The following is a 24,732-nucleotide window of genomic DNA, read 5'->3' on the forward strand; positions in this document are numbered from 1 at the left end:
GGACAATTTACAATCTATCAAACAGTACAGCTTTGGACTGTGGGAGGAAACCGGAGCACCTGGAGGAAACCCATGCATTCCATGGGGAGGACATACAAACTCCTTACAGAGGATGCCAGAATTGAACTTTGAACTCCAATGTTATGAGCTGTATTAGCATCATGCTAAACAACTACGCTACTGTGGCGCCTGTTTTCAGGCAGCAAGAATAGAAGTGGAACTTGAAAACAATGAGATCGGAGCTCATATCTTAAGAAGATGGCCTAAAATGTAAAAGCTATGAATTAATAGGGATAGAGAAATAATAACATCAATTAAAAGACTGGAAGAAAGTTCTGGCATAGAATCATAGATTAGAAGAGGAGAATGTGTGTAGTAAATACTGGATAAACATCTTGAGCATGTGATCCATCACCTGATTCCTGGTTCATATTTGCTCTAACCTGTTAGCAATTCAACCTCCCCCCTTAGCCTACTTTGTAACTGATGCTGTTAATTTATGTTTCTTCATATCCGACAGGAACACAACTCTTCTCAGAAAGCAAAATCCATTGTACTCCTTCACATGTTTTAAATTGCAGAGGGACGGAGAGAAGAATGTCTGTGGCAGGGTGGACTCAAATGTTGTTTGAGTAAATCATCATTTTTGGGATGATTCACTAACAAAATCATTTTTTAAATTGTAATTGAGATGTAGAACACAACCATTAATAGGAATCTGAAACAAAAGAGAAGGCAGTATTTGTTAAAACACTGAATTAGTGTTACGGTGGATCACCTCACATCAGAACTGGCTGGTTCTGCACAGACAGAAAAGAGTGATGCACTTTAAATCCAGACCAACTGTCTGAAGGATGGTGACTCGGGATCAAAGTTCCCACTCATCTGAATAGGGGTTGCTGACTTCGATATTGGGTGAAAAAAGTACATTTAGATTTTTTTATATTTCATTTTTTGAATGTTTTAGTTATTTTCAAAGATCAGCTTTATCTGCCATATGCATGTACAGTGGATTCCAGTTAATTGGGGCACATCGGAACCAGTACATTATGGCTCAGTTAAGCAGCTGCCCCAGTTATCCAAAGTGCCATGGAAATAGTTAAAAGACATAAAAAAGACAAACCATGATTAAACTGTGTAACAAATTATGTATTTAAATGAATGACAGAACAATTTAGAACACTATCAATATCACTACAGCATTATAAAACTGTATTAGTTCCTAAGATATATATTAATGAATTCTTCCATCACTGCTGTGTTCTTTTGATTGACTGTACGCAACATCAGCGCAAACATGCAGTGCAGATAATGGACTAACTTCATTGCTTTCCTGTATAAATTGAACATAAATAACAAAATTATTAAAAGTCACTGCATTTTGACTCTACTTCTGTCAACCCATATGTATTACACAAGCACCTGCAACTGACCCTATTTAAAAACTGCTCGGTTCATAATGTCTAATGGGAGTTTCTGGCATCTCCAAGCCTGAATGTTTGAAACCATGGTGAGGAAAAGAGTTCTGAATTGTCTTACTGCTTATTTCTCGCCAACTATCAGTGATAAAAATCACTTTTTGAACACAAATACACACAGCTGACACTATTTACAAACTCTTCACTCTTAGCACGGTGTAGGGCAGGGTTTCTCAAATGGGGTTCTGCGAGAGATCGTGATTTTAAAAGATAAACATTGCTTTTTGAACATCACACGATGCACAATGCTAGTGCTTGCAATGGTGGCCAGTGACCAAGCAAACCCATTAGCAATCTGGTTAGAGGTCTGTCAGCTCAGTATGGCAGTACGCAGTAGGACAGTGTTTATTTGATTGAGTCCATTGTCAGTTTTTAGTACAAGATAGGGGAGGCCACTGATAATTCGTCAGCACTATATTGCACAGAGGGGAGGATGGTAAGTTGATGAGAAGCATGAAGTGCGTTTTCCAAGCACCAGATGGACTCATCCATTTTTATTTTTTATTAACCCCTGTGTTTTCCAGACGTCTGACAGTCCAATGTGGCCATTTTTGAATTACAATTTTCTGAGTCTGTGCTGGTGCAACAACAGACAAACTAAAAGTCTGTCTTTACAATGAGAGCTTCTTATCAATAAGTTTTACATTGACTAGTGCTCCATGGTGTCCTGATCCATTGCGCCTCGTCTGTGGCAAACTACTTACAGATGCAGCAATGGCTCCAGCAACATTGTATATACACTGAACTACAAGTAGGCACAACATTGTAGGCTGAAAGGCCTGTAATGTGCTGTAAATATCTGTTTTACAAATCACAGCCATATAACACATAAAGGTGCTGATTATTATATACTGCTATTGGAATTTCAAAACAGTAAAGCTTTTTGAATATAATCACAGTCAGTAAAAAGGCTCAGGAAGCAAGTTATTTAGTAGCAGAACTTATTATCCAGAAAAGGAAAAGTCACACAGTGGGTGAGAACCTAATAATGCAAGCATGTAAAATTATAGTGGGTAAAATGTAAGGACAAGATGCAGTACGAGAAATTGAAAAGGTTTCACGTTCAATGATGATGGCTGGTTCTTCATTTGCAAAAATCAGGAGGAAAGAAGAGTCCTCAGGAGCAACAGCATGATCATTGGTAAATGCAGAGGTCAGTCTGGATCTACAGACTCTGGAGCACTAGGGACACAGGAACAGCTGGGATGCAGGTGTTTGGGTAGTAGGATCCTTTCTAGTTCTCCTCATCTCTTCGGCAGTCACTCTTCTGGATTCTACAAAGTTCTTGGCTACACGATGGATCAGCGATTTCTGTCAAGCCAGCTGCTGCCATTCATTAACCTTGATATTTGCCTGAGAGAGGTCTTTGTACCTCTTGCACAGGGCACCATGATCTCTCTTGGTCTGAGAGAGTTCTCTGTCGAGTACTGCTTTCGGTAACCTGGAGTTGTCCATGCGAGATACGTGGCCTGGCCAGCAGAGCTGCCTGAGCAGCAAAGTGGTTTCAATGCTCAGAAGTTGAGCCTTCTCAGGGACCTTGTTGGAGACATGATCCTGCTAGCTGATATCCACGATGGGCCAGAGGCAGCACTGATGGAAGTGCTCGAGCAATTGGATTTGCTTATGGTACAAGACCCAGGCTTCAGAGCCATATAGCAGTGTTATCATGATGGCAGCCTTGTATACCTGGATTTTTGTGGACAGACACAGCTGGAGGTTCTTCCACACATGTTTCTGGAGGTGTCCAAAGGCACTGCTAGCTCTGGCAAGTCAATTGTCAATGTTGTTTACTGTATACTTACTGCCATAGTATTGTTGGAGATGAGGCTGCCCAGGTAGGTGAACTGCTCAACCATGGTGAGAGGGTGATCATCAATGGTGATTCAAGGTGGGTTATAAATGCCATGAGGGGGCTTCTGATGGAAGATCATTGTTTTCTTCAGACTGGCCATTAATCCGAAAGCCCTTGCAGCTTTGGTGAACTGTGACTGCAGTCTGTAGCCCGTCCTCTGTGTGTGTGGGAAGAGCACAGTTGTTCGCACATGGTAGCTCCAGAATGGGCTCTTGCATGGTTTTTGTTCAGGCAAGAAGGCAGCCATTCTCAAACAGTACAATAAGTTGACATGTTGATGACATATCACATGATGCTGAAGAGTTTTGTGTGATAAACTGAAAAAAAAACTTCTCTATCCAGGTTGATGAGTCAACAGATTTCGTCATTAAATGTCAGGTTGTAGCATTTGCAAGATTTGTAAATGATGGTGAAATTCAAGAATTTTTTCTGTTGTAAAGAACTGCCTGAAACAAGCAAAGACCAAGATATATTTAATGTTTTGTCTTCATATCTGGAAACAAAAGCTCTGTCTAGGAGGAACTGTGTTGGCATCTGTACTGATGGTACCCCATCAGTAGTTGCTCCATGAGGGTTTTCATTTCTCTTGTAAAAAATAAAAATCCTGATGTTGTCACAACACACTGCTTTCTTCACAGAGAGGTGCTGGTGTCAAAAGCTCTTGAAGATGAAATGAGAAAGTTCTGGATGATGCTACAAAAATGGTTAACTTTATTAAACAGAGACCAGTTTTCGCGAGAATGTTTAAAAAACTGTAAACCTGGACAAAGAGCACACTTACTGACAGAAATCCGGTGGCTTAGCAGAGGAGGAGTTCTCAGCAGGGTGTTTGAGCTGAAAGGTGTAATACAGGAGTATGTTCAAGAAACTAGTAGGCCAGATTTTGCTGAGTGCTTTGAAGATGAAGAATGGTTCCAGAAACTAGACAACTTAGCAGACAATTTTTGATCATTTGAACAAGTCTCTGCAAAGCCCTGGAGAAGATGTTTTGACTTAAAATGACAGAATACTTGGATTTAAAAGGAAACTGAATCTTTCAACATATCATGTTGCAAAAGGAAGTCTTGAAGTGTTTCCACTGCTGCTCGGTTTTGAGAGTGAGGAAGGATCAGAAAGTCTCGAGTCTTTTTGAAAATCACCTGGAAGAACTGCAGAATAAAATTGCAGTATTTTGCCTCCCCTTCAATACAAATGTATGACTAAGTGAGAGACCCTTTCTCTGAATCTTCTGCTTAGCCTGAAAACTTGACTTTGAGAGAAAAAGAAGAACTTCATCAGATGCAATCTTATCATGCACTCAAGATGAGATTTACTGACCTGCCATTCATAGGAAAGCAATGAAAATTTTGCTGCAGTGTTCAACTTCTTACATGTGTGAGCAAGCTTTGTCTTGTTTAACAAGCATTAGGAGCAAGGGTAGAGATAGTCTGATTTCAGTTGAAGGTGAAATCCGTATGTGCCTATCTCAAGTTCAACCCAGAATTGAGTATTTGTGCAGCAAAAAACAAGCACAGGTTTTACATGCTAGGCATATATTTGAGCCTGATCATGTCACTTAGTAAGAAAATGTTTTTTCAAAGTCTTCTATAAAATTGTGCCTTAGGCTATATTTTCATTCATATTGTTTTGGCTTATGGCTTTTAGTAATTTTACTATTCAATATTATCAATAAACTTTCATGTTGTAAATACCGTTAAATAAAATCAATTTATAATCATTTAAATTAAATCTACTGAGTCTACCTTTAGAAAACTTAAACCTTATTTTGGCTTAAGCCAGTTATTTAACAGAAATTTATTATGTTTGCCTTATGAGTTTTTAAACTATGAATTTAACCATTCCAAGGCATATCACAAAGATTCTGGTGAAGTATTAATTAAAATGATTGACATCATTATTTCTTGTTAAAGTGTAGCACAGCTATGAAGAGATGAGCAGCATTAAATTTAGTGCAGTTTGTGGAAATTTTTAACAGTTTTCAATTTGAATTTAATTTTCAGAAGTAAAATTAGAATTGACACAGTTTTTTAAAAAAAATAAGTTTTATCCTTAATTTAGATCAAATGCAGCAGTTAGTTTAAATTAACTATAAATCTCTGAGAATTTGGAAATTTAAATGGTTTGTATTCTAGGTTCATTTTTAAATGAAATTATATATTTCATTTTATGTGTTTTGATGCATTTAGTTTTCAACTACATAGTATTTTTTAGCAAAAAAAATGCATTCATTTGAAGTATGTTACAACTTAATTGTAAAGAAGGTAAATGACATGCTTTTCAGTTTTAACACCAGAATGAGTGCTCAGTTTTTAATAGGGAAAAAGTCATTAAATAAATCAGAAATTATTTTTTCTTTTTTATTCCAGGCTGTTATTGGCGGTGTCTAAAACAAAATAATCTTTTTGTTCCTACATCAAGTGAATAGTGTATGGCTGGGAATCAGTGAAGAACTGAGCAAGATCCATTTTGTGTGATAGGGCAAATGCATCAGCATAAATTTTTTGCCAGTTAGGGTCAAAACAAATTTCACAGTTTCAGTAATGCATCAAACATAAAATCTTACAGCAGTGATGCAGGTCCTTCAACTAATTATGTCAGTGATGACTATCAGTTACACATCTGTGCTAATAAGACCATAAGACGCAGGAGCAGAATTAGGTCATTCAGTCCATCAAGTCTGCTCCGCCATTTCATCATGGCTGATCCCAGATGCCATTCAACCCCATACACCTGCCCTCTCACCATATCCCTTCGTGCCCCGACCAATCAGGAAATAACCAACTTCTGCTTTGAATATACCTATGGACTTAGCCTCCATCGCAGTCTGTAGCAGAGCATTCCACAGATCCACCTTTCTGGCTAAAAAAATTCTTCCTTACTTCTGTTCTAAAAGGTCGCTCCTCAATTTTGAGGCTGTGCCCTCTAGTTCTGGTTACCCCCATCAGAGAAAACATCCTTCCACATCCACCTTACCTTATCTTTTCAACATCTGTCATTTCTTTGTCCCCCAGTACTACCTCATCAACATTATTTTCCAGTGGTGCAATATCAATTCTCGCCTCCCTTTTATTCTTTATATAACTGAAAACACTTATTGTATCCTGCTTTATACTGTGGGCTAGTTTGCCCTCATATTTCATCTTTTCCCTTCTTATAGCTTTTTTAGTTGCCTTTTGTTGGATTTTAAAAGCTTCCCAATTATCCAACTTCCCTTGTGCCACTTTTGCTACTTTATATGCCCTTCCCTTGGCTTTTATGCAGTCCTTAATTGAAGTCCTAAACCTTCAATAGTTTAGCAAACTATGCACTTGTTCAGATACTTCTAAATGCTGTAAGAGCTTGTGCTTCACTACGAACACAGACATTGAATTCCAGATACTTACTGTCTTCAAGGTGAAAAATATGCATGCCAGAATCAACTTTATTTATCTTATTTACTCTGAAATTTTATTTAATGAGAAAACCTATGTTTTCTGATTTGCTGGGTAAGATCTTAGTTGTGGATTATTAATGTCTGATAAGAACATCTAAGGACAAAATAAGTTACAATGTATCCTTAGGAGCATGGCTTCTTTTACCTAGAAGCTTCACAATTAGTCAGTTCAAAAAATAGCTTTTGGCATATTATTCTTTAAATCATAGTTCCAAAATATGCCAGTCTGCACAAAGTTCTATTGTACTGCCTAATCCCATACTGTGAACCCGTCCTTCCTTAACCCCATCATACAAACAAGTGATCCAATAGTTCAGTTTTCTGCATACTTTGTTCTATACAATGAAATAGAATCAAGAAATTTCAAGGATTCAGCAAATATTCTTTGTTAATGGAGTGTACAGCTTTGTGATTGTTAGTTTGGGTCTCTTGGCAGCAGGTCTGAGCTTGCAACTTTGTGAATTTAAACCCATTCTCTTTCCTGGAAAGAAGCAATTAATTTCTTCCAGTTTCATTCTCCATTGCATGTGTTCAGTTCTGTGAATAATTCAAACTTCTGGGCTAACATTCCCTCCAATATTCACAGAACTCTGAATTGCCAAGGGCGTTATTCAGCATGTATGGCAATTCTGGTTACTTTGTTTTCCAACAGTTTTTGATTTTCTTGTATCTTCATTTAATGCATTTTTGAATAGGTGAGTGCATTGCCTCTTTAAAAAAATTTTAAGTAATTTTCAAATAACAGTAATTCATATACCAGTATGCTAATTATTTACTAAGATGGCGTTAAACTGACAGAAACCAAAAAGCTCAATGCTCGATATTCTGCAAGTGATCACCAAATCTGTGCTTTATCTCTGTAATGCACAGGAAACCACATTGTGCACAATGTATGGAGCATTTCAAAACTGGAAAAGGTACAAGTAGATCATAATTTTATTTGGAAAGAGTGTTTCAAGAAAGTGAAGCAGAAGAAATAAAAGGATATGTGTTGCATTTCCTGCAGTTGATAAGGAGATGCTCTGAAAATAGTAATGGCTGTTGATGGAGATGGAAAACTGAATCATAATATCAGGAGGAGGGAAATGCTCCCCTTGGAATGGTTAAAGGGGAAAATTGAGTAAAATTTATCTGAGGTTCGCATTGGAGCTTTTGGAAATTGCAGAATTTATTGTTGCAAAGTGAGAATACTAGAAACCCTATCCTGATTCTGAAAAGGCATAGAAGTGGTTGGAAAATAAATGCAAGAAATAAAGTGAGCACAAGGGGTAGAGGTTGAGGAATGTGGAAATATATTGGAAATTCCAAATGGAAGCTTTGCATTGTCAGAAGAGATGCAGTGGATACTATGAAATTGGGAGAACCGGATGGATTGTTTTTAGAAACAGAATAAAAGGTTGTTGAGATAGCTGTGGAAGACTGTGGTTTTTATCATTTAAAAAAAGAGTTAAGTGGCCTATTCCCTGAACTGGAGGTAGAGATGATGCTGAAAGGGAGCCAAAAACAAGCTCTGTGGAAGAACTCTGCAGGTCAGGCAGCATTTGTGGAGGTAAAGGGATAGCCTAAGTTTTGGGTAAAGACCCTGCATCAGGACAGAACTGCTGAGCTTCTCCAACAACTCTCTTTTAACTCTACATCCCAGCATCTGCAGTCTCTTGTATCTTAAGGAAAGAGAAAATTGGAGTTAGACTCTGAAAATGAACACAGGATGAAAATTGGCAATGTGGATAAAGAACCTTTGCAGTTCAAGGGATATAACAGGAATGCACTAGAAAAATATATATGAAGAGTGGAGATCAAAGTAAGATTTAAACAGATTACTCTGAATGTTATAATTGCATATTTCTTATTCTTGAACTCTACCCATATTGCTTTACGGAAAGAGCCATCCTCTCTGTGCCACTAACATTCTCCCTACTCACCAGTGCAACTGCACCACTAATTTTACATCCCTCTTTCTCATGTGTGAATCTTCTGAATTGTGGAATGTTGAGCTGCCAGTCCTGACCTTCTCTCAGGCAAGTGTTTGTTATGACATCACTGTTCCAGGCTCTAAGTCCATCACCCTTCTCTGTGATGATACTTGCATTTGAAACAAATACTCTTCAGCCTTACTGTGTTCATTAATTTAGCCCAGCCTGATCTTGCACCCTTACTTGACCTTAGCCCTCAATGCCACACCCCTTCCATACAACTTTAAACACTCCTGAATAGTGATACCAAAGGTCCCTGAGAGGATATTGGTGCCCCTCTAGTTTAGGTGTAACCCACCCTCCTTTCAATAACTTCCACATTCTTTTGGCCAATCTCCCAAACTACAACCACTTATTGAAATAAAACTCTGCTGTCCGTCTCTAATCTGGATTCATCCCAATGACTTACCTTGGTACTTGCTGACTTGTATAGGTTTCTACTCAGATAATGCCTCAATTGTAAATTTCCTATCCTTGTGCTCAGGTCTCTCTTTGACCACATTTCTTGGCAGTTGCTGTAATTTCCACTTGGCTAGCTGCCTGTCTAGATCTCTGTGCTACAGTGGCACATAAAAAGAACATCCTGTAGGGCTCTTAGATGAAGTGGTATAGGTAGAGCTCAGGAATAAGGAAGGTGCAATTATTACCATGTGTATTGCAGCTTTCCTTGTACAAATTGTTTTTTGAATGCCCTAATTACAAAAATGATGACACTTAACAAGTCCTCCAAGAGTTCCAAAGGGCTTTGAGTTGCCCTGAATTCTTGGAGGTGCTGGACAACATCAAAGCTTCTTTTTAACCAGTTTTGACCAAATAGGCAAGATGGCGCTAGAGTGTGACAATTTATTACAAACTGCTCTCTGCAGCTCCAGTCATTACTTCTTTTATCATAGTTTACTGATGTGATGAAATGATTTGTTTGGATGGCACATAGACAATAATGTGTGGCACATGTGACAATAATAAACAAATTTACAAAGTGAGAGACATGGCTCTGATCTACACATGCTTCTGCAGTCATACAAGTTTTCAAAGATAGACAAGGATTAGTTTGCATTGTAGTTTGGAATAAATTAATTGATGAACCACAAACTATTCTAGTTAACAATTTCATGATGTTTGTAGATCGTTTATCAGCCAGCATAAGAAGTATTTAATTAAGTTTGTCAAAGAAATAATGTTATGTGAGTAATATAAGGTGCATTTGACAATTATGTTTGTGTTTTATCAATAAGACTAATCATCAAAAATGGAATTCTGGTGAGAGGATTTGGAGGAAAGATGAGCAGAAATTCCATGCCATAAATGATTATATCCTATAAACAGAATATGTTGCAAATAGTCAAAAATGCAGTTGTTAACTATAATGTCATAGTTTTTGTAAGAAAAAATATTGAAAAGGATTGTTGAAATACTCTTCATTGATTTTAAATAAGCCTAGAAATACTTTAAGTTTAGTATATAAGGTTGCATAATTTCCTCAATATTTTATTAACATTAGCCATCTTTACATGTTAGTTCATCGTGGTAACTTTTAATTCTTCAGATTTAGATTGCCGGTAGCACTGCTAGTAATATACGCTCCACACATATAAAGTCCCAAGAGATTAAGAATATCATGCTTTAGAATAACTAGCCCACTTTATATGCAGCCATTATTTGCTCAATCCAAGTCTTCAATCAAAAAGGTGCCATGAGCTTCTAAACTAAATCTGTGCATTCAAGTGAACTTTGAGCTCTTCTAAATGATTTCTGTCTTTGATTTGTAATAGGAGGGCTGAAAGTGGAGGTACCATTGCATTGCATGACCCTTTCACTCCAGGTCAAGTTAACAAGCACTCAGAAGATAACAGGAGAATCGCTTTCCTATTGAAGGAACTGAATGCAGTGAAAGAATCTAATAAAAAGGTCTGTTCTTAAAGTTTAGATGAACAGTGCTCTGTATTTTTGGCAAATATGTCACTTGACTTCATTAGCAATGCTTTTCTGAATTTCTGTCTATTAACAATTAAATCATTAATGTGCTGAGTTGCTTTAAAATATGTTCTATAATTTTTATATGAAATGTTTCTTTTGAACTTGCTGTGAAATTTGGAATAGACTTTACAATATAATTAATAATAAGTTCCATTTTATACCCATAGTAAGACAGTTTTACAGATAATCTATTTTATTTTTTTAATTTGATTAATTTGCATACAATCCAAATATTGATATGTTACGGTCACTAATATTCACTACTAAACTAAAATTGAAATAGATGGATTTAATTATCAGCTTAAAATATCAGGGGTAGCTCATGTTTGAATATTACTTCATACTGCAGAATATATCTGTTGAGGGTGAATTAGTAATTTAGTATTTTGTGATTAATTCCCTCTTATAACAACACTCAGAGATTTTCCTAATTTCATTTTACTGGCTTGCTAACTTTTACAATTAATTTATTTCTGACCAGAAAAGTTATGTATTGCTGATCATTCAAATACATATATTGTAATATGTTTGTACTTTTTAGCTTCAAGATCAATTGTCAGAAAATGAAGAAGAAATGGAAATATTAAAACTGAATCTGGAATTGCAAGATAAAGCAGTAGAAGCTAGAGTGGCAGAAAAGGCTGCAGGTACCTTTTTGTAGAAATTCAGTGGTTTTCTGAAGCTGCTGACATGATACCAAGAGTATTAGCTGTATTTGCTAAAGGTGCAAGGGTTTAAAGTTTTTTGGCAGTTTTAAGAGATACATAAAGTGAGTAACTCTGGGATCCTGGTACTAGCAGGCTGGATAGGTTTACCTGAATTCATACTGATATTGGCATTAAATGCATTGTTAACACCATGTCAATTCAATCACAAAAGAAGCTGTTTGTTTTGTTGAAAGGCCTTGAGTCAACATGGGAGAATAATGATTACTAGTGCCTTTACCCTCCATCCAGCAGTTCAAACATTGCTTATTGTTTTAACTGGTTCAAAGCACCAGGGCATCTTTTGTTTGGTTGCATTCACACTTATCTACAACTGAGCCTATTCTTACCAAAGTACTGGCTACACAATACAAGCTGAACTCAAGCTTTGGTATTTCACATTTAATTATTTAGTCCTCTAACTCATGAGTCCGATGAAAGGATTTCATTTAAATTACATTTTTTCTAGCCTCTTTTATCATATATTAGCTTTTAATTTTAGCTCTAAGGCTTTTATTGGTTGATCTGTTTCAACCAGTTGTATTTTTGCTTTTCATTTAAATAGATAAGCTGTTCAAAGTTAATGAATGAACAGGTTATACTGGGAAATAGCTGCTGTTCTGTTTTCCTCGGGTATTTAGTGCAGCACCATTTTATATTGTGATTATTCAGCTTTTTAGTGAAGGAAAATTTAGAATCCTGGGGCTCGTCAAATAAAGCCACCTTTGCAGTTATATAATTGTGTGAATGGAAATGCTCAATTTTAAGTTCAAAGAAAATGTATTTAAAAATGCATATATGTCACCATATACAACCTTCAGATTCATTGTCTTGCAGGCATACTCAAAAAAATTCAATAACCATCATAGAATCAATTAAAGACTGCATCAACTTGAAAGTTCAACCTGTGTGCAAAAGACAGCAAGCTGTGCAAATACAAAAAGAAAAAAATAATAAACAAGCAATAAATATTGAGAAGATGAGATGAAGAGTATATTAGAGCATATTCTGGATGTAGGGGGTATAGCAAAACACTAACTTCAGCCACCAATTTTTAGATCTGATTAAGGACGGTAGGTTAAAATAGCTCTGGACAATGGATTTCTTAAAGCTGTGAATCACAGTTGGAATGCTGATTGAACATTCATTTGGGGATCAGTAGTGTGGGTGCAAAGAAGGAGATGTGAAAGTGTATTACAATCAAAGGAAACATTGTAGATACATAGGATTGTCCTTTGATCTTTAGCATATAAAACGTCATATAATGTTGGGTCAAATAGACCTCTTCCTCCAAAAGGATGTCAACATGATGCCTGCTTTGTCTCATTGTGTCGAATAAAAGAATACTCCATGTCTATCAGCTACGTCTCATATACAACTTTGTCTGCATGACTAGAATCCTTAAAAGTGAGTTCCCAGGTTGTGGGAACAAATTAATGATGGGGCAAGTGAAGTTATCCCCTGGCTCAAGGACTGATGGTTGAGGGGTAATAACTGTTCCTGAACCTGGTGGTGTGAATCCTGAAGCTCCTGAACCTCCTCTTCGATGGCAGCAGTGAGAAGAGAACACGACCTGAATGTGAGAGTCCCTGATGATGGATGTTCCATGTAGATGTGTTCAGTAACGGAGAGGGCTTTACCTGTGATGGACTGGGCTGTATCCACAACTTTTTGTAGGATTTTTCTACACAATCTAAAAATCTACAAATATCTAAATGAATTTTTAGATATTCAGTTACACACCATGCAGTATTTTAATTGGTAAACAGATGTTTTCTTTGATCGTATATTTTGAACAATAATGATTGCAGTTTTTTGAATATAGAAAGAATGGCACATTTTGATACTCTTCGATGTTTAAAAAATAGTGAGGTTGTGCAGTTGCCATTATTTAATGGTACTGTATTTAAATAATGTATATATCCTTTCCAAGACAATTTAGGATGAATTTTCCTCTGCAGCCATCTTGAAATTCGGTGAGATCATGATGTAATTAAACAGAAACTGCTACAGGGAGAATTGATGCCAATTACCTGCCTAAAAAGAATTTCATGCCTTCAAACTCCCACCGCTCTGGTCAAAAAATACAGTTGATAATTTAGACACAGAACATGAGTTACAGGCAATGTTTTTCTTCTATTTTAGTGCTGTTGCCTGAGACCATTTTTTTTGAAAAATCAAAGTTCAAAATTTCAAAGCAAATTTATTATCGATGTATGTGTGTATCAACATCCACCACCTTGAGATTAATTTTCTTGTGGGCATTCACAGTAGCTCAAAGAAATACAATAGAATCAATGGAAAACTACACACAAAGATTGAAAAACAACCAATGGGCAAAAGAAAAACAAAAATACAAAAAAGATAATAATAGTAATAATAATGAATAGATAAATAAATAGTAAGCAAATAATACAGAAAACATTAATTGTAGAGTCCTTGATAGTGAGTGCACAGGTTTTGAAATCAGTTCAGTGTTGAGGTGAGTGAAGTTCTCCATACTGGTTCAGGAGCCTGAAGGTTAAAGGGTAATAACTTCCTGGCTCCTTCCCAATGGCAGTAGCGACAAGAGAGCTTGGCCTTGGATTGTGGGTGTCCTTGAATATGGATACTGCTTTCTTATGGAAGTGCTCCTTGTAGATGTACACTGTGGTGGGGAGGGCTTTTCTGTTTTTGGGCATTAGTCTTTCCATACCATGCAATAGTGCAACCAGTCAGGATACTTTCAACTGTGCACCTATAGAAATTTCTCAAAGGTTAAATGACATGCCGAAACTGTGCAACTTCTAAGAAAGTGGAGGTGCTGCTTTGCCTTATTTGTAATGGCAGCTACATGCTGGTCCCAGGACAGATCCTCTGAAATGATGATGCCAAGGAATTTCAAGTTACTTTCTTTCTCCATTTCCAATCCTCTAATGAATACTTGTTTATGGACTTCAGGTTCCATCTGTCCTCCAGTCAATAATTAGCTCTTTGGATTTGCTGATGTTAAGAGAGAGGTTGTTGTTGTGGCACCATTCAACACGATTTTCAATCTTCATCCTATATGCCAATTGGTCACCAGCTTTGATTCAGCCAAGAACATGGTATCATCAGCAAACTTAAACATGGCATTGGAGCTGTACTTAGCCTCACAGTCATAAGTATAAAGTGACTAGAGCACATGACCAGGCACACAATCCTTGTGGTGCGCCTGTGCTGATGGTGATTGTGGAGGAGATGTTAGAGTTGATAGAGATGTGGAAATGTCAGATCAGTGAAGAACACTCTTTCCCTCTTGTCCTTTCACTTCAGCCCTCAGGATGTATAATGTAATAGTGAGCTCAAGAAAATCCCCACACTTCCTCTCCCTCTAATGTGCACACCCCCATACCATTCTGAGTTTCCTCAAAGCATTCGTTGAAAGCATTTCCTCAAAGCACTCCACCACTTCACTATTGGTGAGTTGCATTTCGGCAATGGACATTCCACCAGGGATCTCTGTGTATTTCAAAAGACCAGTAAGGCAGAAGTCAAAGCTTAATGTAAAATTTATTTCAGAGTACATACGAGTCACCACATGCAACTCTGAGATTCTTTTTCCTGGAGGCATACTCAGCAAATCTGTGGAATAGTGACTATAAACAAGATCAATAAAAGAGCAAGTGGAGCTTAGAAGACAACAAACTGTGCAAACGCAAATATCAATAAATATCAATAAATTACAAGAGCATGAAAACAAGATAAAGAGTCCTTAAAATAAGACTTTTGGTGTGAGAACAACTTAATAGATGAATGTAGTTTTTTAAAATTAAACAAAATATACTTTATTCAAAAATAAAATTATGTACAATAAACCATTCAATGACTCTCAATCCTTTACAAATGTTTCCATTGCGGTCTTTACATTTCCACACTTTTTGCCACCCAGGTGGCACTCTGTTATTCCATATTTACATACCCTTGTTGAGGGATATACACCCCGCCCTCCTACCCCTCAACTGCCATAGGGGAAGAACCCTAAACTGTGGTCCTTCCCCACCGGGCCCTTGCGGTGGCTGCACCAGGTTTCAGTGCATCCCTCAGCACGTACTCCTGCAGCCGAGAATGTGCCAGTCAGCAGCATTCTCCCACGGACATCTCCATGTGCTGGAAGACCATCAAGTTTCGGGCCAACCAAAGAGCGTCTTTCACCGAGTTGATGATCTGCCAGCAGCACCGGATGTTGGTCTCCTTGTGCATCCCCGTGAACAGCCCGTAGATCAGAGAGTCCTCTGTTACGCAGCTGCTGGGGATGAACCTCGACACTGTCCCGTCCATCCTCCTCCACACCTTCTCCGCGAACCCACGGTGTACAAAGAGTTGGGTCACTGACTCCTCCTCACTACAGTCCTCCCGTGGGCAGCGGGATGTGGAGATGACATTCCGGGCATACAGGAGGGATCGGACTGGGAGGGCCCCTTTCACCACCAGCCAGGCAAGGTCTTGATGCCTGTTGGTGAACTCTGGTGATGAGGCATTTTGCCAGATGAATTGGACGGTCTGCTCAGGGAACCACCCCACTGTGTCCATCTCGTCCTTCTCCTGCAGTGCCTGCAGGACCTTACGTGCCGACCACTGCCTGATGGCCCTGTGGTCAAAGGCAATGACCTGGAAAAACTTTTCTATGAAGGACAGGTATGGTGGCAATGACCAGCTGACAGGGGTTTTGCGTGCGAAAGGGGCCAGACCCATCCTTGGTAGCCAGGGCGATAGGTAGAACCTGGGCACATAGTGGTACTTTGGTGCCCACATACCTGGGATCCACACACAACCTGATGCAGCCACACACGAAGTTGGCCATCAGGGTGAGGGTGACATTGGGAACGTTTTGCCCCCATTGTCCAGGGGCTTGTGCATGGTGGCCCATCTGACCTGCTCCATCTTGGATCCTCAGACGAATCTGAAGATGGCTCAGGTGATTTCCGAGCTGAAGGAGCGGGGGACAGGCCACACCTGCGCCAAGTACAGCAGCCCTGAGAGCACCTCACACCTGATGACCAGGTTCTTGCCTGTTATCGAAAGGGAGCATCCTCCCCACAGTCCCAGTTTCTGTTTGACCTTGGCAGTCTGCTCCTTCCAGTTCTTGTTGCATGCCTCGGCCCCTCCGAACCAGATCCCCAACACCTTCACATGATCAGACCTGATGGTGAAGGGGACGCTAGATCGGTCGGGCCAGTTGCCGAAGAGCATGGCTTCGCTCTTCATGCGGTTGACCCTGGCCCCTGACGCCTGCTCGAACTGTTCGCAGTTCCTGATCAGCCTGCGAATTGACCTCGGATCAGAGCAGAAGACGATGACGTCGTCCATGTACAGGGAGATTTTGACTTGGATCCCTCCACTGCCTGGCAGCGTCACCCCTCTTATGCCCCCATCCCTCCTGGTGGCTTCGGCAAAGGGTTCTATGCAGCAAATGAACAAGATGGGAGAGAGGGTAGCCCTGCCTGACTCCAGACCTGTTGGGGAAGCTGTCTGTTTCCCACCTGTTGACCTGGACTGCACTACAGCATGTCTGTGTAGAACAGTTTGATCCAATTCCAGATTCCGTCCCCAAATCCCATTTTGGAGAGTACATTCGCCATGTACATATGTGATATCCTGTCGAAGGCTTTCTCCTGGTCCAGGCTGACCAGGCAAGCATCCACCCCCCTGTCCTGCACATAGACGATGGTGTCCCTCAGCAGCGCGAGGCTGTCTGAGATCTTCCTGCCCGGTACAGCACAGGTTTGGTCCGGATGGATAACCTGCTCCATTGCAGACTTGCCTCTGTTGGTGATAGCCTTGGACAGGATCTTGTAGTCCACATTTAGGAGTGAGATGGGCCTCCAATTTCTAATGTCCTCCCTCTCCCCCTTCTGCTTGTAGATGAGGGTGATGATGCCCGTCCTCATGGATTCGGACATGCTGCCTGCCAGGAGCGTAGCGTTGTACACTTCCAGCAGGTCGGGGCCCATCCGGTTCCACAGAGCCGAATACAACTCAACCGGTAAGCCGTCGCTTCCGGAAGTCTTACCCGACTCAAAGGAACAGACGGAGCCAGTCAGCTCGTCCAGGGTCAGTGGCTGCTCCAGACTCTCCCGCTTGCCGTCGTCTAAGACCTGCGTGATAGACGACAGGAAGCTGCGGGAGGCTGTGGAGTCTGTGGCCTTTTCTCCGTACAGACCGGCATAGAAGGACCTGCAGATCCTCAGTATGTCTGTCTGCGAGGATGCGACTGAGCCGTCCTCTTCCTTAAGGTTGTGGATCACAGAGCTCCCCCTGTGCACCTTTTGGAAGAAGAATCATGAACACGTCTCGTCCTGCTCCACGGTTTGGACCCTTGATCGGAAGATGATCTTGGAGGATTCAGTGGCGAAGTGCTGGGCTTGCCGGCCCTTCACCTCCCATAGTTCCTCCCTGACATCCACCCCCCTCGGCTGCAGAAGGAGGAGTTGCTGCAACTCTGTCTGGAGTTTACGCAGTTCCCTCTGCCCCTGCCTTGCTGTCTGGATACCCTTGCAGATGAAGAACCTCTTGATGTTCTCCTTGGTGGCTTCCCACCAGTGAACGTTATCCCTTCTGGTTCAAGAGCCTGATGTTTGAGGGGTAATAACTTCATGAACCTGGTGGTTTGAGTCCTGAAGCTTTTATATCTTCTACCTGATGGCAGCAGCAAGAAAAGAGCATGGGCTGGGTGGTGAGAATCTTTGATGATGGATGCTGTTTTCTTATGACAGCGATTCATGTAGATGTGCTCAATGGTTGGGAGGACAAAAGAGTGGACATGAATCCTATCTGCAACCATTCTAATTAAGACGGAGGTTTGTGGTTACAGGTGAGGTTAGAGGGAGACTCATATATTGGAATTATGATTGGTAACAGGGAAACAAATGAAATGAGAATGCTGTCAGAATATGTAGAAAATGAATACCAAAGTATGGAGGTTAATCTTCAGTTATATAGTGTTTTGGGACTGCAGCTGGAGTAATGTGTTCAGTGTTAGTCTCTTGGTACAAGAGCTCATCCAGGCTTACTGAGTTGTATTCCTTTCTATCCAGTTCGATCCTGTGTCGGGAATTCTGGTTTCTCTTTTTACCCTGCACCTTTTCTCTGATTTCCCTCAAACATTAATCATTATTCAGCATTTTCTGTTTCACATCTTCATGCCGTACTTAAGCAACAACATTTGAAAATGTTTCTATTTTCACATATACGCTGTCTTAGTCAACATCACCTCTCCTAACCCCATTATTGCCTCTGAATAGTAGGCATCTTTCTAATAATCCTCCAGTACTGTCAGACAATATTAGAACATAGAATATTTAACTACATGAACAGGTCTTCACCCCACCGTGTCTGCATCCAACTAAGGGGTCTGCACCTTCACCTTGACTGCTAGGGCAACCTTGTGCCTTATTTTAATCTTCCTGATTTCTTTCTTAAGTGTTCTCTTGCATTTCTTATAGTCCGTAAGTTTCTCATTTGTTCATCCCTGCCTAAACCTCTTTTTTAACCATGCCTCAATATTGCTTGAAAACCAAGAGTCCAAAAACCTGTTATATTTACATTTTAATTTGACAGGCACACACAAGCTTTGTACTCTCAAAATTTCACTTTTGAAGGCCTCCCACTTACCAAGTACACGTCTGCCAGAAAACAGCCTGTCCCAGTCCACACTTGCCAGATCCTTTCTGATAACTTAGAATTGGCCTTGCTCCAATTTAGAAACTCTACCTGCAGATGTGACCTATCTTTTTCCATATTTAGTTTGAAACTAATGGTATTATGATCACTAGATGCAAAGTGTTCCCCATCACAAACTTCTGTCACATGTCCTGTCTCATTCTCTAATAGCAAATGAAGTATCGCACGCTCTCTCCTTGGGACTTCTATCATCTCATTAAGGAAACTTTCCTGAACACATCTGACACCAACTATCACATCTTGTCATTTTACAGTATGGAAGTCCCAGTCAATATGTGGAAAGTTAAAATCATCTACTATAACAACCTTCTGTTTCTTGCAACAGTCAGCGTTCTTTCTACAAGTTTGTTCCTCTAAATCCTGCGGACTGTTGGGCCGTCTATAATATAGCCACATAGCCACAGAGCAGTACCTTTCTTTTTCCTCAGTTCCACCCATAAAGCCTCACTAAACAAGTTCTCCTGTCTGTTCTGACTAACCATGACATTTTTTCTGACTAATAACTTCTCCACGTTTAATCCTTCCCACTCTATCACGCCAAAAACAATGGACCCCAGATATTTAGCTGCCAGTCCTGCCCCTCCTGCAACCACGTCTCACTAATGGCTACAATTTCAAAATTCCCTGAGCTCATCTGCCTTTCCAACAATACTCCTTGCATTGAAATATAGCTCAGGATATTAGTTGCACCATGTTCAACCTTTTGATTCCTGACTTTGTCTGAGGTCTCAACAACATTTGTCTCCACAACCTCTCCACTATCTGTTCTGACACTCTGGTTCCCATCCCCTAGAACTCTAGTATAACAGCCCCCACCACCTGTGCAAAACTAGCAAACCTTCCAGCTAGGATATTACTCCCCCTCCAGTTCAGATGCAAACTTTCTCTTCTGTACATATCCCACCTTCCGTAGAAGAGAGTCCGATGATCCAAAAATATGATCCCCTCTCTTCTACACCAACTCCTCAGTCATGTGTTAAACTGTATGATCTACTTAATTCTGGCCTCACTGGCACATGGCACGTGTAGCAATCCTGAGATCACAACCCTGGAAGTCCTGTCATTTAACTTGGCACTAACTCCCTGACAACACACACAAAATGCTGGTGGAACGCAGCAGGCCAGGCAGCATCTATAAGGAGAAGCACTGTCGATGTTTCGGGCTGAGACCCAATCCAAAGTGATAGGAGAAGACAGGAGCGGGGTGGGGTGAAGCTAAGAGCTGGAAACACGATTGGCAAAAGGGATACAGAGCTGGAGAAGGGAAAGGATCATGGTCTGGAGGCCTCAGGAGAAAGAAAGGGGGGAGGGGAACACCAGAGGGAGATGGAGAACAGGCAGAGAGATGGGCAGAGTGAGAAAAAAAGGAGGGGGAAATCAATAAATCAGGGATGGGATAAGAAGGGGAGGAGGGACATTAATGTTAGAGAAATCAATGTATCAATGTTCATGCCATCAGGTTGGAGGCTACCCAGACGGAATATAAGGTGTTGTTCCTCCAACCTGAGTGTGGCTTCATCTTCCCCCCCCCCCCTCTTTTTTTCTGTCTCTACCCATCACTCTTTGCCTGTTCTCCATCTCCCTCTGGTGCTCCCCTCCCCATTTCTTTCTCCCTAGGCCTCCTGTCCCATGATCCTTTCCCTTCTCCAGCTCTGTATCCCTTTTGCCAATCACCTTTCCAGCTCTTAGCTTCACCCCACCCCCTCCTGTCTTCTCCTATCATTTCAGATCACCCTTCCTACTTTCAAATCTCTTACTACCTTTTCTTTCAGTTAGTCCTGACGAAGGGTCTCAGCCAGAAACGTCGACAGTGCTTCTTCCTATAGATGCTGCCTAGCCTGCTGCGTTCCACCAGCATTTTGTGTGTGTTGCTTGAATTTCCAGCATCTGCAGATTTCCTCGTGTGTGCCTTTTTAAACAAACTCCCTGAACTCACTTTGCAGAACCTCATCACTCTTCCTGCCTATGCTCTTGGTACCTACGTGGACCATGACCTTCGGCTGCTCAATGCCGAGAGCTCGACCTGAGATGTCCTGGACCCTGGCATTCGGGAGTCTGTGACGTCATCCCCTCCCAATGGTATCTAAAGTGGTATTCCTGCTGTTGAGGAGGATGGCTACAGGGGTACTCTGCACTGGCTGAACTATGTCTTCTCACGCTTCAGTTTTCTGATTGCCGCTGCTCTCACTAACTCATTTAGACTTGATCAGATTGTATGTCACCTTGATACAGCAATAGAGGTGAACATCTCAACACAGTTATTAGGATCAGCTTTTTCCAATTCTACATTGTCACCTGTGTTCAATCAGTTTATCTGCTATGAAGTCCTCATTTATCTATTTGTTTCTCCAGGTTTTACTTTTCTAATGCATACCTGGCCAGTCTTTCTTACTGTTCTCTAAATAAGCCTTTAAATAATCCAAAATTCTGCTGTTTATATTCAAAGTCTCTCCATATCCTTTTCACCCAGTATCTGACAGCGGTTCCTGGTTAAGTAACATTTGCTCACACCCATTCACTCTCTCAAGTCAATTAATCAATCAAATGCCTATTATGCTGCTGGCATTTAGGGCAGCACTCTCTCAAGTACTTTGAGTATAATCATTCCATTATTATTGACTCTGGCTGCAGTTTCCAGGTTTCTGAAATCTGAAATCTTCCCTGAATTGTATCTCTACTTCTCATCAGCTTTTCAAATCTTTAAAACAAACTACGTTAAACAAGCTTATTGCTCATTATCAAATGTTAATGTTATTATGATACATCTTAGGATGTTTTACTATGCTGGAAGTACAATATAAGGAGAAGCTGGTTGCTGAGTCAATCAAGAATATGTTTCCAAAATCCCTCCTGGAAGTTTGCAAGGTTCAGAAACTGAAATACAGTAAACCTACTTATAAAGTTTTTCTTTAAAGTTAAACATGTTACTTGTAATCATGCCAGGAATAAAACATTATTTTGAAGTTAAATCAAAGATAATGCTGATGCTTTTAAAAAAAATTTTTGGAACTTCCAACTGTTTCTGGATTTCTTTATTAACCATTGCCAATATTTCAGTGTAAATCTTGGACATTGTGTACATTGTAACTTGGTTTAAGGTAACTTGCTATTCTTTGTGATTTAAGTAGTTCATTGTTGAATTGTATTTAAATGAGACATTCATGCAGAGAGAAGTACTTGCTCTGTAATTTACTTATTCTCCCACAGCCTTTCTGTGTTATTTAGTACAATTTCCTTCCCACCCCCTAAACAAACAGGTGACTCCATAGATCCTGCAATAAAATATGAAGATCTTTAAAAGCACAAGTGGATCTCACAATAGAATTTGCATTGATGTCTGTCAGGAATATTGTATTCTAATAAAGTCCCCTGACACTGGCTACAACTGGTTAGAAAGGAATGTAACTTGGCAACCCTTGTCCCAGCACTTATAGAAGACCAACACAGCACTCCAGCTGCAGTCCTGCCAGAACACTATCTAACTGAAGCATAACCTCCATTCATTGTTCATATTCTGATAGCATTCCCAATTATTTGTTCAACCTTGCATACTAGCCGTTTGCAGATTATGCACTTGAACTCGCAGATAATGCTGCACCTTAGTTCTATAATCTCTCATTTTTCAGTTTTTATTACCATAATGGACAATTTGTAGTTTTGAATATTATAATCCATTTCTAGATCTTTGTCCAATCTATATCTCAATTATAGTCATCAAAGACTTTTCAGAACTGTAATGTGGCAAGTAAATAATTACTTAACTTCACCTGCACTAAGAATGCTGTTTGTTAATCTGCTCTTAGCAAATGTGTGTCTTGAACATTTACGGTATCTCCTTGATTTTTAGATGGATAGTTTTTACCCTGTCTTTGCTCCCTTGCATTTGTAGATACATTGACTTCACTGCAACACTATTTTTGTTGATATGTCATTCTCAATAGTGATTTTTCATATAACAATCTGTCATCTATTCTGAGAACGACTTTCACTACCCTAGAACAGATATTTCATTTCAGGTGTAAGATCATATTAATGATTAACAATATTCATTTGATTACCACAAATGTCGTTTACACAGCAGTAGAAAGAACATGGATTTGGATTATTCTAGTCTATCCATAAGATGTCCTGACCTAATGGGCTCATTTGCAGTTTATTTTTTTTGAATTACATGGTTGTTCTATAGACATAAGTTTCAAATAATTTGTTCAGTGCATGTTTCGAAACACAAAGTAACAAAATATAACCAACAGCAACTTGCATTTATATAGCACCATTAACAGAGCAAACAGCTGAAGGCACTTTACAGGAACCTGTCAGATGAGGCTATCCCCAATGTTAAAGTGATTTTTGGGTTTAGGTCAAATGCCCAATATCTGGACACCTCCATAAAGAACCAAACTATCAGAATATTATTAAATTCAAAAGTGTGATGTATAAACATACATTTGTTCCTATGAAAGTGCCTAAGAAGAATAATATGAGCTGCTTTAATGACTATTGCCCAGTAGCACTCACATCTACGGTGATGAAATGCTTTGAAAGGTTGGTTATGACTAGAATGGACTCCTGCCTCAGCAAGGACCTGGACCCATTGTAATTTGCCTGTCGCCACAATAGGTCAATGGCAAGCGCAATCTCAATGGCTCTTCACTTGGCCTTAGACCACCTGGACAATACAAATGCCTACGTCAGGATGCTGTTCATCAACTATAGCTCAGCATTTAACACCATCATTCCCACAATCCTGATTGTTAAGTTACAGAACCTGGGCCTTTGTACCTCCTTCTGCAATTGAACTCTTGACTTCCTAACCGGAAGGCCACAATCTGCAGGGATTGGTGATAATGTCTCCTCCTCACTGATGATAAACACTGGTGCTGCACCTTAGGGGTGTGCGCTTAGCCCACTGCTCTACTCTCTCTATACCCATGACTGTGTGGCTAGGCACAGCTCAAATGCCAGCTATAAATTTGCTGATGACACAACCATTGTTGGTAGAATCTCAGATGGTGACAAGAGGGCATACAGGAGCGAGATATGCCAACTGGTGGAGTGGTGTCACAGCAGCAACCTTGCACTTAACATCAGTAAGACGAAAGAGCTAATTGTGGACTTCAAGAAGGGAAAGACAAAGAAACACATACCAATCCTTGTAGAAGGATCAGAAGTGGAGAGAATGAGCAGTTTCAATTTCTTGGGTGGCAAGATCTCTGAGGATCTAATCTGGTCCCAACATGTTGATCCAGTCATGAAGAAGGCAAGACAGTGGCTGTACTTCCTTAGGAGTTTGAAGAAATTTAGTATGTCAACAAAAACACTCAATAACTTTGTACTGTGGAGAGTATTCTGACAGGCTGTATCACTGTCTGGTACAGGCTGGGGGGATGTGGAGAGTGCTAGTGCACAGGACCAAACGAAGCTGCAGAGGGTTGTAAATTTAGTCGGCTCCATCTTGGGTACTAGCCTACGAAAGTACCCAGGGCATCTTCAAGGAGCAGTGTCTCAGAAAGGCAGCGTCCATTATTAAGGACCACAGCACCCAGGGCATGCCCTTTTACTCATTAGGTAGGAGGTACAGAAACCTGAAGGCACACACTCAGCGATTCAGGAA

The 24,732-nt window shown here is 40.1% G+C and overlaps 1 protein-coding gene across 7 annotated transcripts in view; it reads left to right on the forward strand.

The window, feature by feature from the left end:
• mipol1 (mirror-image polydactyly 1) overlaps positions 1-24,732 on the forward strand; it is a 308,039-nt gene that overhangs the window by 115,363 nt on the left and 167,944 nt on the right. For all 7 annotated transcript variants that reach the window (XM_073039992.1, XM_073039997.1, XM_073039996.1 and 4 more), the window contains 2 exons: positions 10,509-10,644; positions 11,255-11,360. In XM_073039992.1, coding sequence (XP_072896093.1) covers positions 10,509-10,644; positions 11,255-11,360 — 242 coding nt within the window. The remainder of the gene's footprint in view (positions 1-10,508; positions 10,645-11,254; positions 11,361-24,732) is intronic.

This window comes from Hemitrygon akajei, chromosome 3 (genome assembly GCF_048418815.1).
Source record: "Hemitrygon akajei chromosome 3, sHemAka1.3, whole genome shotgun sequence".
NCBI lineage: Eukaryota > Metazoa > Chordata > Chondrichthyes > Myliobatiformes > Dasyatidae > Hemitrygon > Hemitrygon akajei.